General features: G+C 37.1%; 2 protein-coding genes across 2 annotated transcripts; one reads left to right on the top strand and one right to left on the bottom strand.

Annotated features, from left to right (window-relative positions):
* The first annotated feature begins 1,953 nt into the window (after window positions 1-1,953).
* Window positions 1,954-4,402, top strand: LOC140987603 (cytochrome P450 86A8-like). Its single transcript, XM_073456174.1, has one exon. The coding sequence runs from the start codon at window positions 2,479-2,481 to the stop codon at window positions 4,132-4,134; it is 1,656 nt and encodes a 551-aa protein (XP_073312275.1). The 5' UTR covers window positions 1,954-2,478; the 3' UTR covers window positions 4,135-4,402.
* Window positions 4,403-13,953: 9,551 nt separating this feature from the next.
* On the bottom strand, window positions 13,954-17,127 carry LOC140987933 (probable glycerol-3-phosphate acyltransferase 8). Its single transcript, XM_073456698.1, has 2 exons — window positions 16,461-17,127; window positions 13,954-15,066 (listed from the first exon to the last, which is right to left on the bottom strand). The coding sequence occupies exons 1-2, from the start codon at window positions 17,100-17,102 to the stop codon at window positions 14,194-14,196; spliced, it is 1,515 nt and encodes a 504-aa protein (XP_073312799.1). The 5' UTR covers window positions 17,103-17,127; the 3' UTR covers window positions 13,954-14,193.
* Between the last annotated feature and the right edge of the window lie 862 nt (window positions 17,128-17,989).

Here is a 17,989-nt window from a genome sequence, read left to right as displayed (position 1 = left end):
CTGGCCATTTCAACAATATCAGTATACTTTTAAATATATTTTCTTAATATTTATCAGCTTTAATTACGAGAGTTAATCTTCCTAGATGTTACACTGGTTAATATCCAAACTGGTAAACAAATTTTGATAATGTTGTAAAACTGATGTTTTCGTATGAAATGAATGGATCGCTTTTCAATTTTCATGGAAACAGTAGAAATAATCGAGAGTATTATTTCTCATTAATCGCACCACAATTCAATACTTCACTCCAGGTATCGTACTAGTGTGTTTCTCTTTGCTTAGCCTTTTTAATTCAATTTGGTTGCATTTCCCCTTGTCTTCTCTTCAATCAACTAGTTTTGGCGCTAGTCAGCCGACTTTTTGGATGCTACCCGAGGGTGGGTACATGCATTGCTTGATCACCTTTCTAATTCAATTTGATTGCATTTCCCCTTGTCTTCTCTTCAATCAGCCAGCTTCGACGCTAGTAAGCTGACTTTTTGGATGCTACCCGATGCATAAATGCATCAATGATGAGAATATGATGATATACCAATCTAACCCATATGGCTAGATATGTCCGTTCTTGCTAGTATTACCATTTCTAGCACGTAATACACTATCTCAGATTTTTTTTACTCGAAGCCCGTGTTTTGGTTGCTGTAAAATAGACCAAAATTTCACGGTTTATTTGGAAATCAATCGTTTGGGTAATGCTATTGATTGTGGTTTAGTTTATCGTTGAAATTAAACCTACGTCTGTAAAAAATCCACGAGTCAAGTTTTGGGCGTTACCACAAAGCCCAACAAGAACTGTCAATATCTGCATAACTCGGACAAATACGTGTCCTTGCCTTGAGAAGTATTACTAAATAAAATTATCTATTTGCTTGGTTTGTTTCAAAATGAGTGGATAGCATGCATATCCTGGTCGATGGTCGTGCAACAAAAATCATATGGCAGTGTCTTTTCAATCTTTAAACCACCTAAGACTGTATCCATTTCCTTAAACTTAGTGATTGCTTGCAAACGATGTACTCTTATATCAAGACTTTAATGGAATACTGATTCAAACTCTATCTATATTCAGTTGATGAATGTGAAAATTTGTTAAATGTATCTGTGTTGATTGTCAGTGACCAGAGGGGGAAATACTACATCGAAATCTTGTTTTTTACACTTGTTGGGTTCTCAGATGAAGTTTTCACGTGTCGTATGATTGAATGTGTGACTAGTGTCCGGTACATTGTCGATAATGACGTCATTACCTTTTCAAATGCAAATATTTTATGCTTTTAAGTTTCTTAGCCTGTTATGGAATTTGAGGTCCTGTGTGTTTGATTCCTCTGAATTACCATATCTTGATTGCCCACAGATTGGCATGCCAAAAGGCTCAAAGTCCAAAAGCAGGTAAAGATTTGTGTTTTCGAAAAAAGAACTGACAAGGTCGACCTTTTCTTGGCAGGAAAAACATGGCAGAACGGTTGACTTTCGTCTTCTGCACCATTAGCATTGAAGAGGGTCGGTCAACTCTAGGTTGTGAAACTGAGATTAACATAGAAATTTACTGGGTTTTGTGAGTAAATTCCAATGGAAGAAAGATAAAATTTTGGTCACGCAATTTAAGCTGCTTATTATAAATTGTTGTTGAGTTGTTCACCCAACTGTAACTAGCCACAACCCATGTTTCATTTATGATTCTCTTAAATTATGTATAAATCAAGTTCACTGAGTGAAAAAGAAAAGAAAAGAAAAATGTAGTATATAACCAAATCATTACAGTTTTCCTTATTTTCTGCATTTTGTCTATGTATACCGAAATTCTTTTTTTCTTTTCTATGTAGTCTCTCAACCAATCTCATTTATTTCCATTAATTGAATGCTCGAATTTAATGCCACCAGCTCCTTTTTTGCAGAAATTAGTTCGAGAGAGGGGGGGGGGGGGGGGTGTTTGGGGGGAGGGAGAGGAAGTGGTTTTTTGATGAAAAACCACTGCGAGTTTCTTTATTTTATTTATTTTTTATTTTGCTGGTTTTTGAACAGAGTTGTTTCCTCATTTGGTTGTTTTTAACACTTCTTCCTTAAAAATCTTCAACTGCTTCTGCAATGCATTTATGATGGTGCCATCTGATTGTTTAAGTTGCACAAAGTAGGGGGTGGAGTAATTCAAGGCACTGACTGGCCTAACTTATTACCTTTCATTGTCTTCTCCTCTATAAATTTCCTTTTCTGCTTATCTTTCTTCATCCCAAACACAAGTATAAACTCGAGTTTTTTTACCTCTTCCTCCTCCACAAGTCTTTCTGGTTTTTCTCGTAACTCGTTTCCTCATATGTAGGTCATTTTTGAAAGTTCACTGATTTTTTATCATACCAATTGCTCCACCATTAATGCAGTTCTTGGTGGAGTCATTTTTATTGTTGTGCGTTTGATAATGTGGTCTAGGTGAAAGCCTTGTTGTAGTTTGGAGATTCTATAGCGAAAATTACTGCAAACATGGATTTATCCTTTGCACTCCTGTTATTTTCTGGTGTCACTTGCTACCTGATGTGGTTCACCTTTATCTCCAAATCACTCAAGGGTCCTCGTGTGTGGCCCCTATTGGGCAGCCTCCCGGGTTTAATAGAGAACGCCGAGCGGATGCACGAGTGGATCGCCGACAATCTCCGAGCATGCGGTGGCACATATCAGACATGTATATGCCCTATACCTATTCTTGCTAGGAAACAAGGCCTTGTGACGGTCACCTGTGATCCCAAGAATTTGGAGCACATTTTGAAAACTCGGTTCGATAATTATCCCAAGGGTCCAACCTGGCAAGCAGTTTTTCATGATTTTCTTGGCCATGGCATCTTCAATTCTGATGCAGACACTTGGCTTTTCCAAAGAAAGACTGCAGCTCTCGAATTCACCACAAGGACCCTGCGCCAAGCCATGGCCAGATGGGTCAATCGAGCCATCGACAATCGTTTCTGTCCCATTTTGAAGGAGGCTCATCTTGCAGCCGAGCCGGTGGACTTGCAAGACCTGTTGCTTCGGCTCACTTTTGACAACATATGCGGTTTGGCTTTCGGGAAGGACCCGAAAACTCTGGCTCCAGGGCTACCTAATAACATCTTTGCATCGGCTTTTGACCGAGCTACCGAGGCTTCTCTGCAGAGGTTCATCTTCCCAGAAGTCGTGTGGAGGTTGAAGAAATGGCTTCGGCTTGGACTGGAAGTCAGCTTGAGCAAAAGCCTGGGCGAATTGGACGAGTATTTGACCGGAGTCATCAATGCACGCAAGCTTGAACTGACAAATCAGCAGAAGGATTCTACCCAACATGATGACCTGTTATCAAGATTCATGAAGAAAAAGGAATCATACTCGGACAAATTCTTGCAACACGTGGCACTAAACTTCATCCTAGCCGGACGGGACACGTCATCGGTGGCGTTGTGTTGGTTTTTCTGGCTTCTCACGCAGAACCCAAGAGTGGAAAGAAAAATTCTACTCGAGATATGCTCCGTTATGATCGATTCGCGTGGCGATGGTATGAACTCGTGGGTGGATGAACCACTGACATTTGAAGAGGTTGATCGTTTCGTGTACTTGAAAGCTGCATTATCAGAAACTCTCAGGTTGTACCCTTCGGTACCGGAAGATTCGAAGCATGTGGTGGCTGACGACGTCTTGCCTGATGGCACATTTGTTCCGGCTGGATCATCAATCACGTATTCGATATATTCTGCTGGGAGAATGAAGTCTACTTGGGGTGAGGATTGTCTGGAGTTTAAACCAGAAAGATGGTTGTCTTCTGATGGAACCAAGTTTGTGATGCATGATTCTTACAAGTTTGTGGCATTCAATGCCGGGCCACGGATATGTCTAGGCAAGGATCTTGCGTATTTGCAAATGAAATCGATAGCGGCGGCTGCCCTGCTCCGCCACCGATTCACAGTGTTTTCCGGCCATAAGGTGGAACAGAAGATGTCATTGACGTTGTTCATGAAACATGGGCTTAAAGTCAATGTTCATCAAAGAGACTTGGGTCCATTGGTTGCCAGTATTAGGAAATATAGAGAAGGTGAAACTTGTGCCAGTAAATGTGGTGGCTACGGTAGAAATGAGGCTGATGCCGGCCGTGGAATAGGGGCTGAGGCGGTGGTTTGAAGTGGTGGTGGTGGTTGTAAATGTAGGGTGGCCTTATTAATGACTGAGGTTTTTAGCATAACTCAGTGTGAGGCTGGCGCTCTGACATTTGGTGCAATAATGGGACAATGTCACATGGAAGCTTAATTTTTGGCCATGAATGCATTAAACTATGTTAGCTACTCAATACACATGGTGTACATGCTTAGAAGGTACAATCATTCAATTGAGCAAGATGAGAGGTGGTGGAGTCATTAATGAGTTGAAGAAAGAATGGTTTTTCTCTTAATTTCTTTTTTTATTTTTGTGAGTCCAATAGTGTTCTCTTTATATCACAAAATTCTTAAAATAGTTTTGGCAATTTTAGTTTTTGTTACAAATTTGGTTTCTTACCATTGTTTCGATTCTTTGTAACTTTTCTATATTTATTTGGGTAACAATAATGAAACATATCTTTTCAAATAAGTGCGTAGAACATAGATGCCTTTACTTTATCTTGTATTTGTGAAATATATGCTTTACCAAGTCTAATATAGTGCGAGTTAGTATGATGATTGAATTTGTTAATAAAAATTTATCATATATATTGATGAGTAGGTCTCTTGCGAGACGGGCTCACAAATTTTTATCTACGAGACGGGCAACTTACCGATATTCACAAAAAAAGTAATATTCTTAGTATAAAAAATGATATTTTTTCATGGATGACCCAAAAAAAAGATCTGTCTCATAAAATATGAGACCATCTCACACAAGTTTTTGCCTATATTGATAATGAAAGGTTAAAAAAAGTTGAAACTTATTAATTAAGAATTATTAGATATACTGAATGTTGTAGAAGATTTTTTCCTAGACCAAATAACTATTAGATTTGTTATATATACCATTTGGGTCCTCGATATTCTTGAGATTTCCCAAATATAATACATAATCTGAAGAAAATAATGCAAGTACAAGTTCCAGGAGAAGAAAGTGACGCTGAATTAAATCAGGGTTAACCCGAGACTAAGTTTGGAAATTGGATGCAAAGCAGGCCCTATTATGAAAAACCCCATGGTTGGTTTTGGTCCAGCTTTTTGACCCAAAATTTGTAATTGGAGTAATGGGGTGAGATCCAATTTGTGGGCAATTGTTGAAAATTTATATATGATGCTAAAAATCTCATTGGATAAAAAAATAGGTCATGAAATCAATTTTCAAATCCAAAATAAAATAATATATATGCCGATGAATTATACACCATCAAATATTAACATCTCTAGTTTGAGACGAAGTTTCATTATCGAGACTCAATTATAACATTGATCCTCTTTAATTCGAAAAAAAAATCGAAATATTACATATACCTTTGAATAAGCACATGCATCGTGATTGATTTCTTATAACTTATTCGCCACCAACGTTCCATGTTCGGAACAAAATCTAATGTCCGAGATCCAAGCATAATAAATCTTTTTCTCAACAACCAAAATCAAATACATGCATAATGCATTTAATTATCTAATTTTCTTCAAACTTTAAAGTAGTCCCTAATTTCACCCTTAAAATCATATAAAGCTCCGAAGAAAACACTTTTAAAATCACTTGAAAGTTGAAGCTTTGGAATGTCCCTTTCTTTTTAGTTTATCTACGACTCATGTGTTGGTCCCACTTGCGGTAATTTGAGATAATAAAACACGAAAATAAAGAATAAACTGGACACCGAGATTTACGTGGAAAACCCCTAAAAATTATTAGGGTAAAAACCACGGACAAGATGAAAAGAATTTCCACTATAATATTTTGTGGTGTACAACTCACTCACTGTGTTTCCAAAGAGAACACACTCTCTTAATACAGGAGAACAAAACACCTCACAAATATTATAGAACTAAGCACTCAAATGCTTATAAGATGAGAGAAAACTCGAAGAAGGGATAATTTCAGAATGAAGGGGGAGCTCTAGTTATAGAGCCCCTTGTCCGTGTGAATACGCGTTAAAAACGCGTATTCACATTTCCGTCTGAAAAACAGGAAGAGGGGTCGAAATTGGCTTACTATCTTGCATGTTGAAGCGTTGCAAGACTTTATTCAAATAATTTTTCTGAGAAAGCCAAATCTTTCTGTTACTTCTATCTCGGTGAACTTGCATCCCTAGAATCTTGTTTGCTGGTCTCACGTCCTTCATATCAAATTCCCTAGCCAACTGTGCCTTCAATCCTTGGACCTGATCTTTTTTTGGGCCTGCTACCAACATGTCATCCACATACAACAGCAGAATGATGTAATCATCACCAGACCTCTTGAAATACGTACAAGGGTCTACAATCAGTCTGTTGTATCCAAGGCTCATGAAATAGGAATCAAATCTCTTGTACCAACACCTTGGCGCCTGTTTGAGACCGTACAGAGATTTGTTCAACCTGCAAACCAAGTTCTCTTTGCCTTTTTCCGCAAAACTTTCTGGCTGGAGCATATAAATTTCTTCTTCAAGATCTCCATGCAGAAATGTTGTTTTCACATCTAGCTGTTCTAGATGTAGGTCAAACACCGCACACAATGTCAGCACTATTCTGACTGTTGTAAGCCGAACCACAGGTGAAAATATCTCATCGAAGTCAATGTCTTGTTTCTGAGCATACCTTTTTACGACCAATCTAGCACGATACCGCTCCACTTGGTTATTGCCATCACGCTTGATCTTATAGACCCATCTGTTTCCAATGGCTTTCCTTCCTCGTGGTAGTGTAACAAGATCCCAAGTTTTATTCTTGTCTAATGCCTCCAACTCTACTTGCATTGCTATCATCCATAAAGATACATCCGAGCTTTGAGTAGCTTCGTGGAAACTCGATGGCTCACCATCCTCTGATAATAGACAATATGCAATGTTACTTTCAGTGACATAATCTGAAAGCCAACCTGGTGGTCTTCTGTCTCGAGTTGACTGCCTCACATTGGAAACCTCAGACTCAACATGTTCTTGTTCTTCGTGCTCTGGTACTGCTTCACAAGAAACTTGAACTTCGTCCGTCTTATTTTCCACCTGAAATATAGTAGTTTCTGAATTCGGTGTGCCTTTGTCTCCATTTAATTTATCTTCCTCGAAGATAACATCCCTGGTGATGACAAGCTTGTGAACAGTAGGATCCCACAAGCGAAACCCCTTTACTCCATCAGCATAACCCAAGAAGATACATTTTCTGGATTTCGAATCCAATTTCGATCTTTCTTGCTCATTGTGCAGAACGTACACAGGACTTCCAAATGTATGCAAATGAGAATAATCTGTCGGCTTCCCAGTCTACATCTTTATCGGAGTCTTCAGATCAATCGCCACTGAAGGAGAAAGATTGATAATATAACAAGCGGTTTTGACTGCTTCCGCCCAAAATGACTTTTCTAGACCTGCAGTCCTCAACATAGCTCTTGTTCTGTCCAACAAGGTCATGTTCATCCGCTCCGTCACTCCATTTTGTTGGGGTGTGTAAGCCGTTGTGAACTGTCTTTTGATGCCCTCATGTTGACAATATGCATCAAATTCGTCACTGGTATATTCTCTTCCATTGTCAGTCCTCAGACACTTGATTTTCTTCTCAGAATCAAGTTCAACCCGCGCTTTGAAATCTTTGAAGTTCTGAAAAACATCTGATTTCTTCTTGATTGGATACACCCAACATCTCCTAGAGAAATCATCAATGAATGAGACAAAGTATCTCGCTCCTCCTAGGGATACAACCGGTGCTTGCCAAACACTCGAATGAATCAGCTCCAATATGCTTTTGCTCCTGACAGTAGAAGTGCCAAACTTTAATCTGTGTTGTTTACTGGTAACACAGTGCTCACAAAAGGGTAATGACACTTTTGTAAGTCCCGGCAGTAGCTTCCGTTCTGAGAGAATTTTCAACCCTCGTTCTGACATATGCCCGAGCTTTCTATGCCATAACACTGTTAATTCTTCTCCTGAACCAATTGATTCAACAGCTAGTTCTGCCTCTTTATGTGTTTCTCCCAAAAGTACATACAGATTTGCAGCAACCTTTTCCGCCTTCATGACCACAAGCGCGCCTTTCACAATTTTCATGATCTCGTTCTCGATACAAGTTTTGCACCCGATGTCATCCAATTGCCCCAAGGACAAAAGATTTTTTGTCAGTCCTTTCACATGTCGTACATCCTGTATGGTGCGAATGGTGCCATCAAACATTTTAATTTTGATTGTACTGACCCCAGCGATTTCCAAGGCATGATCATTTCCCATGAATACAGATCCTCCTGAGATTGGTTCATAATGGTCAAACCATTCTCTCCGAGACGTCATGTGCCACGTCGCTCCTGAATCCATAATCCATGTGTCACAAAATTTGTGTCTGCCTTCTGCAAGAGTTGCTACTTCGCTGATTAATATTTCACCACTGCCTAAAGTACTGGCCACATTTCCTTGAGAACTTTTGTCAATACTCGTACACTCTTTTTTTGAAGTGCCTTTTACCGCCACATTTGAAGCAGTAAATATTTTTCTTCTTACTTCTTGACTTTGATCTACCTCGTCTTTGGCTCCCACTGGAGTCACGGTCCATAAATCTTCCTCTTATCATCGGTAAAGCCTCTGCCTGCTTCGAGGTTACCAACCTGTCTTTCTTATTCTTGCGCCGACTTTCTTCTCCGAGAACCGCAGTTAAGACATCATCGAATCTTAGAAAGCCCATAAAAATATTGTTGGTAATGTTGATGATTAGTTGATCATATGAATCTGGTAGACTTTGAAGTAGAAGCTTCGCACGTTCATTTTCCCCTATTTTATGCCCCATGGAAGTGAGTTGGGCAAATAGAGTATTCAGTGTGTTGATATGGTTGGTCATCGATGAAGATTTCGCAATCCGAAGAGAATAAAGCCTTCTCTTTAGGAAAATCATGTTGTGTAGGGACTTGACCTCGTACATCTTTGTCAGAGTATCCCAGATAACTTTGGCTGTTTTTATCTCAGAGATACTTGACAAAACTTCGTCTGCTATAGCCAAGTGTAGATTGGCGACAGCGTTGTCATTCATCTCATTCCACTTTCCATCATCTGTAATCTCCACCGGTCTATCTCCAATAGCCGCCAAGCAATTCTCTTTTCTTAAAACTGCTTGTATCTTTATTTTCCACAGCATAAAATTGCTTCCGTTGAGCTTTGCTATCTCGTACCTTCCCGCCATTATGTCTACAACAATTTTAGGAGACTGTACAAAATAATCCCGCCTTAAATAAAAAATCTCAAAAAATCTTTTCTGATGTGGAAGATCAGTCTAGGCTGCAACCACAGAGCATACTCTGAATTTTAAGAAATTTTAAACCAAGGCTCTGATACCACTTGTTGGTCCCAATTGCGGTAATTTGAGATAATAAAACACGAAAATGAAGAATAAACTGGACACCGAGATTTACGTGGAAAACCCCTAAAAATTATTAGGGTAAAAACCACGGCAAGATGAAAAGAATTTCCACTATAATATTTTGTGGTGTACAACTCACTCACTGTGTTTCCAAAGAGAACACACTCTTTTAATACAGGAGAACAAAATACCTCACAAATATTATAGAACTAAGCACTAAAATGCTTATAAGATGAGAGAAAACTCGAAGAAGGGATAATTTCAGAATGAAGGGGGAGCTCTATTTATAGAGCCCTTTGTCCGTGTGAATTCGCGTTAAAAACGCGTATTCATATTTCCGTCTGAAATATTAGTCAACCCACGTTTTTGTTATTTCCGTCCAAATTCCAATTTGCCAACCTTGGCCCCACCTATTAAATTCTTTGTCGACATCATGTCATTTAATATCTATGTCGGGTCTTAATCAATAAACCCTATTAAGTTAATAAATTTCATGATATAATACTCAACTCAGGTAGCTCGACTCTTTACTTGAGCCGAGTTCTAGTTTTAATTGTTTATAATCGAGTATCTCGCGAACGACTTGAATAATTATATATTGAGTCGTGTTGATGAATTACGTAATATAAAATGGTACAATTTTATATTTCAAGCTCGAGGTTGAGTTCAAACTTGTTGTGAGTTGTCTATTAATTTATGTTAAAAATTAAACTAATTAGTTAATTTTTTGGCTATAGGGCTTTAATGTATCTAATAGGTTATGGATATTTAATGTTTAGAGACATAAGTGTAATTTATGTTTTTATGAGGGACTAAAATAGAAATATGATAAGATAATGATAAATATTATCTATGGGTTATGGTCCTCAGATCGCGCGTGATCAAGTTTTATATTCTTTACCCCCATTATAGAAAATAGTTCTGAAGAGAAACTGGAAGATCTTCTCAAATAAAAGAGCGTGTAGATCTGGAAGATCAAGACTCGTTCCTAAAGCGATAAAGATTTTAGATTCAGGTACGTTTCCGCTTAAATTTTTAGTCAAATTTTTAATGATTTAACATGATGCATTATATGATTATATGCATTTTCCTCCAACAAATGGTATCGGAGACACTCATGCATGAATCATTGAGATTTGTTTAAAATTTTGGATATTATTTGGTTTAAAAGTTATAAAGCTGAAGTTGAAAATGAATTTGACTTAAAGATTAAAAACTTCAGATATGGTACAGATGATTTTTCAAGACGTGACTTCATTTTCCCCAACACGATCTCCTGCTTTGTCATGCTACAAATATTTTCAAGCTTTTCGAGCATGAGCTCAAGTAACTCAATATTTTCACGAGTCTAGCTGTAGCTGAAGCTTAAAATTGAATACTCGATCGAGTTCAAGTCGAATTCTAGCCTATAAAATTTAAATCGAGTCAAAATCGAATAGTATGATACTCGAGCTCCACTTATACATAATTGCACCCTACTCGATTTATCATAGGTAGGGGTGGTATATCGTACCGTACCGTACCGAAAATCATATACCGTATACCGTATCGAAAATTACGGTATGAGAAAATTCATACCGATATGGTACTGAAAATTTCGGTACATATAACTAGCATACCGATTATACCGAAATTATACGGTATACTGAGATTTCGGTATGGTATCGGTATATACCATTTTATACCCAAAAAAACCTTACATTTTAAATTTTTTATAAATTTATTGTTTTAAAATATTATATATTTAAAAAATTTTGTATATGTTTTCGGTATTTCGGTATATAACGAAATTTTCAAATTGCATACCGTTAACGTACTAAAAAATTCGGTATTGTTACCGTATCGTACCGAAATCTTCGGTATACTGAAAATTCGATAAATTCGACATTTTTTCGATACGATAATCTCGGTATATCGAAAATTCGGTATTTTTTTCCCACCCCTATTCATAGGCTTCAAAGTTGCATATCATAATATTTTGAATTGATTTATTATCTACTTCGATTTTAAGTCTAAAGTAATTTTTGTTGAACAAAAAGTATAAAGTAATTTGATCCAACTAACATTATAAATTTCGTCACGCCACATTACAATTTCCCACCAACCATTTAAATTGGACATCAACCCTAACAGTTCGAAGTCAATGCTTTTTAATAGCCTCATCAAGAAGGAAATGGAAGGAGTTAATTGGTGATGTAGAAATCTGCATGTAATAAATAAGCTAAAAATGAAATAAATAAATAAATAAATCAGGTAAAAATAAAATAATAATTTTTCATATGAGGAAAACGAATATCCCAATCGATGTGGCTTTGTGTCGATTTATCCATCTATTAAATTATACGATAATTCTTTATTTCTTATCACAAATAATTCTGTCGGCATTGGAAGATCAACAAATATGGTCGGCCTTGTTTCGCACTAATTAAGGTTAATGGACAATCGACTTTTTTTAATTTTATAAAGTAATGTTTTAGAAATCAAATTATACTTTAAAAACATCATTACATAGCATATAATTTAAATGTCTAAACTAGGCAAATATTCGATGTCCCTCCAAGATATTTTTTAAAAGGAAAACATAAAGGAATGTAAGAAATTGGTTATAAAAGTGTCAAACTTTGACCGATAATTCGAATATAATAAAATTGATTTTCTCAAAATGATTTTTGGATGAATAAATAAAAGATTATTGATAAAGTGAGCTTATTAAGAGTTCAATGTAATAACATGAAATGACTCGTCACATAAAACTTGAATCAAGCTAAGCCACAATGGGATGCAATATATACCTCAAACGAACCAAATGTGATAAGGTCCGAAAAAGTTGTGCCTATTGACATCTCCAACTTTTAATGAACTATAATTTAGTAACTTTTCTTCTTCGGCCTATAAAGTGAGTTCAAAACATACCGAGTTCGAATATTTCATGATTTATAGTTGTTATGACATGGAAATCATGTATCTCCATAATGATGTGATATTGTTTATTTTGAGTCTAATATCTCGTTGATTTGATTTTGGACTTTATCCAAAATACATCATTATTTCATCTTATTAGCTCATGATCTTTCTGTCGATCTTCCAATATAGGATTTTGATTGCATTTCCAACAATCCTCTTCTCAAACGAGGTTCCACCATTATTCTCATTGTCTGGACCTCCTCTCAAACCTTAACATGAAATACCAGGAGAAATGACACGGTCCAACCCACTTGTGATATTGTCCACTTTGGCATGAGGGCTCACGGCATTAAAATGCTTCACAACGTGTGGCGTCCACACACTGGCTCTGATACCAAATGTCACGGCCCAACCCATTTGTGATATTGTCCGCTTTGGCCCGAGGTCTCATACTTTAAAACACGTCACAATTTCGACGTCCACACACTGACTCTGACACCAAATGTCATGGTCCAGCCCACTTGTGATACATCACCCACCTCAATAGCTTATCAAATATTTTTACCGAGAATTTTCACCACTTTCATTTAAGTATATGAGGATCCACCCATATGGTTCGATCTAGACCATAACTCTGATACCACTTGTTGTGGTATGGAAGCCGCATATCTTAACAATGGTATGACATTATCCACTTTGAGCTAAGCTTTCATGGATTTGTTTTTGGACTTTATCCAAAAAATCTCATAATAATTAAAATATTATTTCATCTTATTACAATAGTATTATTATCACGATATTTGAGTGACTAGTTTGGAAGAGGATTGGCGAATCTCACTAGTACCTCGACTTGACAAGGGAAATTTGTCTTAAAATAAAACGACTGCCTACATTATTAGTCTATCCATTTCGAATTTGCGTCCCACCATTCTACCAAAAGGAATTTGTACACATTTGTTATAAATTTTTTTTTTTAATTTTGGATATCACGTTCCGCATCTGTCGTATTTTGGTCCATTGTGCATTTGTGATACTTGTTTAGTGTGATCATGGGCCAATAGTTCGTTATAAACACTTCATGTTTTGTTTTGAGTAAAAAAAATTTGTGTATGGAAATATGGAGGACGAGGAATTATTAAAAAGATTAAAAATTCTCAAATATGTACAGTAGATTTGGAGCATGAATAAATAGTTCTATCCAAAACACATAAAGACTACTCTACATTATGTATTAATACACAAGTCAACAAAAATTTTGATAAAAATGAACTTGAGATATAATGCATAATCCATTGGAATTTTGAAAAAGCAAAATTATTCAACCTCAAACTTTTTTCACTCAACACATGACATGTGTACTAAGTGGATAAATCATAGTAACTTATTTCATCATGATGTATAGATTAATGAACATGATTCATCACTCAATACACGTATTATATGTATATATCCACATGGATAACATCTAACAAACCCTCTTGGAGTATTTGTAAAGAAGGTTTAAATATCTTTTGGAATTGAGGTCATTATCCACACACCCGCCTTCACAAGAGCTATTTAGGCAGTGAAATTCAGTCGAAAACAGACCAGTAAATATTTTATCATAAAAGACGAGAAGAAAACTAGTAATTTTACAAACATCTAACAAATGACCAAGATCATGCAGCAGTTTTTACACAGAATTATTCTTGGACAAAATAATATTTGGTTCTAATACTTCACGCCAACTATACTTATATATCGACCTTTAATCTTTCACTTAAAAAATAAACCCCCCAAATTATTGATGGACAAACTTGGGTAGCATTTCATGTCCTTATCATTTCTTGGAATTCATTGATTCCACTTTCCCATCATTTCCACCAAGCAGCATATACTTGTCCTTCCTAGTCAACTGGGTGCTTTCAAATCCGAGTGAACCAGCCAAGATTTTCTGCACGTGATTAGCCACCTCGATCGATGATTTTCCGGCCTTCACTGTCATCTCCTCTGGAAGCCTCTCCAGAAATGTGATCTCGTACGTCGGTCGGGGATTCATGAAGTAGTAGTAACAATCCCAGAATTTGACACCCCTCACAGTTGTGCCATGGAACATGTTTTGCTTAGGATTGACTGCCACGGGCACAATTCTGTCGCTCAATTCAGCGAACAAAGCGCTAAATCTCAGTAGATATGGCTCCCTGCAAGTGGTCCCCTCGGGGCAAACAACTAGGTCTCCTTTTTGGAGCAAGGCCTTGATCCTAGCAGCATCAGCCTCGCGGTCACGAGTCAAGGCAATAGCTGGGATTGGCGAGAGGAATCTAGAAAGCTTGCTGACACTGTATGTCACACATGAAACTTTACGGCCTAGAGCAATGGCAATGACGATAGGATCTAGTGGAGTGCGATGGTTGCATACGTAAAGGTTGCCAGGGGTGCCAGGGGAAGGCGCAGGAGGCGGGTTGCCCTTAATAACTAGGTGAATACCAAGCATTTCATATGTGAAACGTACGATTCGTTCAGGCAGGGGGAGGTTGAAGTACACACGAAATATGGAGAGTATGAATCCAAAGGGAAGCCAAATGTAGGTGATGAGGGCGTTGAGCGGTGTTGGGCGCTGGACTAATCGACCATCGTGGAAAATCAGTCGGCTTTTCAGGCGATCAAGTGGCAATGGCCTAGCTGTTTTACGTGGGTGCACCATGTATCCCTCCTGTCGAACATGGTTTAAAATTAAATTGTGATGAATGCAAATCATGCGCGTATCATGGAACTAAACAGTATAATACAAAGATTGTGCTAGTCACATGATCCATCCAACATATTGCTGACAAGGGGTCTCCAGTTTATTTCAACAATTATAGCATAAATTAATATTAAAACAGACTTAGTCGGCAAGTCTTGGAATAAGGTTTGACACGTGTCCTGTTCAACTAGTTGGGCTCATGACAGATAGTCATGGTAAATGTTGTGGCATCAAGTGCATGGATCTTTATTATTATTACTGCCAATTGGTAACATTTAATTCCTGTGAAAAGGATGCAAACAATGCACTAGTAAATATTGACAATCACTTTTATCTTCTACAATGGCTACATCAAGATATATAACAATATTTTGACAGCTGTTGATTAAGAAATGAGCCCCAAAACTTGGCAAGAAAGAATATCATCATTTTTACGATCCTTTCCTTCTCTTAAGAGTTGGAATTATACGAACAAAATTAACATCAGATGGAGGATTCTAGGAATTGTACGTACCCACACCACTCATCCCTAGCTTAAATCAGAGTTGTATTCACATGATAATTCTAAATCAGGTTATTGACTATTATTTTATTCCATTTACGTCAAGATTTGTTCACTAAAGATGGTTCATCTTTATCTTCAATTTTATCGACTAGATTATAAAAACGGATTTGTATTCCTTCGGTAAAAATACAAATAATACTAAATCCAATCTCTATTATAACCAAGAAACAAGTCGTACAAATTTATGCTATAGAATCTGTGATTTTGGATGGAGAAAGTTTTCTTTCTTTGACAAATTAGTTTTGAGTAGGTTTCTTATGATAAAGGATATATTATGTTCATACTTATTTAACAAATAAAAAGAAAGTAAGCATGGTGAACACGAGGAATTCGGCTTCCATTTTTTTGGGTTATACTCTGTAAAAAAGAACTATGAGCGACAACGTTTCTTAATAGGGATATTGGATCCCATCCCACTCGATTTCAAATTATCTTGGGCCCAATTCGATTTTGGGATTTGGGGGTTAATTAAGAAAGAATCTTTTTAAAAGTTAATGTCTCTTTTAGAAATTGTGTTAAATAAAAAGATTATCCAAGACACAATTTTGTGAACTCGAACGAGCGATTACTGTATCCTAAATCGTAAATCTGCTCAACAAAAGAAAGGGGGGATGGTTTTCCCAATTTCAACTACTGCACATTTCAAGTTCAACTATCTAAAATTCACGAAGTTTTTCACCGCATAATCAAGCAATCTTGGCACATGCTGATTGAATCAATTTCATCAAGAAGTCACTTTCACGGAAATAGGCCAAATCTGTTTAGATTTTTTTAAAAAAAAAGGAAGATTAATTACCTTGCAAACGGACATGAAATCATGATCAGATTCCCGATCTCCGATCCCAACATCTGGTGTCTCCTCCCCGAACTCTTTCAGTACCCCCAATTTCTTCCATTTGCCCACCAGTACGCCCGGCTTCTTCACGAACCCCGTGGCCCTCCTCGTTTTCGGATCCACCTCAATTTCCGTCCCGATCACCTTATCTCCCCCCAAGAAATCCTTCACGAACGGCTCCACCATTATCGTCGGATTCGCCGTTATAATCACCTTCCTCTTACACTTGTCAAAGACCTCGTAACTCTCAGCTCTCACGTCACCGGCATAAAACTTGGGCAGCACCGCGCGCGACACTAGCTCAATGTCACGCACTTTGAGTCCTGAGAAGGAAATATAGATCATCATTTTTATAGCCAGGGCTTCGGAGATGAAGAGGTAGGCTATGACGATGAGTGGAAATGAGAGGAGAAGGATTAGCCCCCGGAGGAAGCTTCCGGCTTCAATGGCGACCAGCATGAAATAAGGGAATGAGGAGCGGGAGATGAGTAGAGTTCCGTCGAGGTCCGCCGCGATGGAGTGGCGGTTCGAGGCGGAGGTGTCACATATTTCTATTGACGGGAAACGGGAGGCGGAGGCGGAGGCGGCGGCGGTTTTCCCCATGCGTCTGTGTGAGCAGTGAATGCTGCATCCATCTGCATGCGATATATGTTCATGGGGATGGGAAAGATGGAGTGGGACCCACTTCTCCTTCTGTTGGGAAGGTTAAAGACTTCAATGCTTGCTTTTGGCACAGAATTTTATTAATATTAAAACATTATTCTTTTAAATAATAAAGAAACATATAATAGTTTTTTTTAAGAAAAATATATATATAATCTTGCTGTAACAAAAAATTCGAAAAAAGCAAATATTTTTTTTTCTTGTTTATTTAAATATCCAAATGATTTATTTATAAAACCTTTATTGTTATCATTATATTTAAAAAAATGAAACAATGTTTTTATTTAAAAAGAAACATAAAAAGTTATTTTTTAATCAAATGATTCTTCATAAAGGTAAAATACAAAGAGTTTAAGGATATATGAGCCAAAAAAACATTGGTTTTTTTTATATAAGTTGTGTTAAGATTTTGGTATAAGATATACAAAATATTAGTTTGAGATAAAAAGAACAAAAAAGTAATTAACTGAATAAATATATTTAGTACATTTTTAGAAACTTGCAATTCTATTTTCTTAAACGTTGCATCGACTAGTTCTAGTAGATAAAGTTGGTGGACCACGTCTCCACATTATATGACGGATTATTGGTGAGAAAGCTGTAATGTTTGGTGACTGAATTTAATGCACGAAGAAATAATCGAATATTTTTCTGGTAAAATTATTAATTATTGTTTCACTTATTGCCAAGAATTGAGTTGAGAATAGAAATCAACATCTTTTAAATAAAAAATAACTTTGCATATCGTATCCCCATAAAGTCTATAAAAACAAGACTTACAACTTAAATAATAATAATTATTATTATTATCTCAATGTATGTCATTT

This window comes from Primulina huaijiensis, chromosome 11 (genome assembly GCF_012295235.1).
Source record: "Primulina huaijiensis isolate GDHJ02 chromosome 11, ASM1229523v2, whole genome shotgun sequence".
Lineage (NCBI taxonomy): Eukaryota > Viridiplantae > Streptophyta > Magnoliopsida > Lamiales > Gesneriaceae > Primulina > Primulina huaijiensis.
This window is presented reverse-complemented; position numbering and strand designations above follow the sequence as displayed.

Excerpts from the sequence above, each read along its gene's own strand:
- LOC140987603 (XM_073456174.1), top strand. The coding sequence starts at position 2,479 with ATGGATTTATCCTTTGCACTCCTGTTATTTTCTGGTGTCACTTGCTAC.
- LOC140987933 (XM_073456698.1), bottom strand. The coding sequence starts at position 17,102 with ATGGGGAAAACCGCCGCCGCCTCCGCCTCCGCCTCCCGTTTCCCGTCA. Across the intron at positions 15,067-16,460 it reads ATTTCATGTCCGTTTGCAAG|GAGGGATACATGGTGCACCC; the intron begins GTAATTAATCTT and ends CATGTTCGACAG.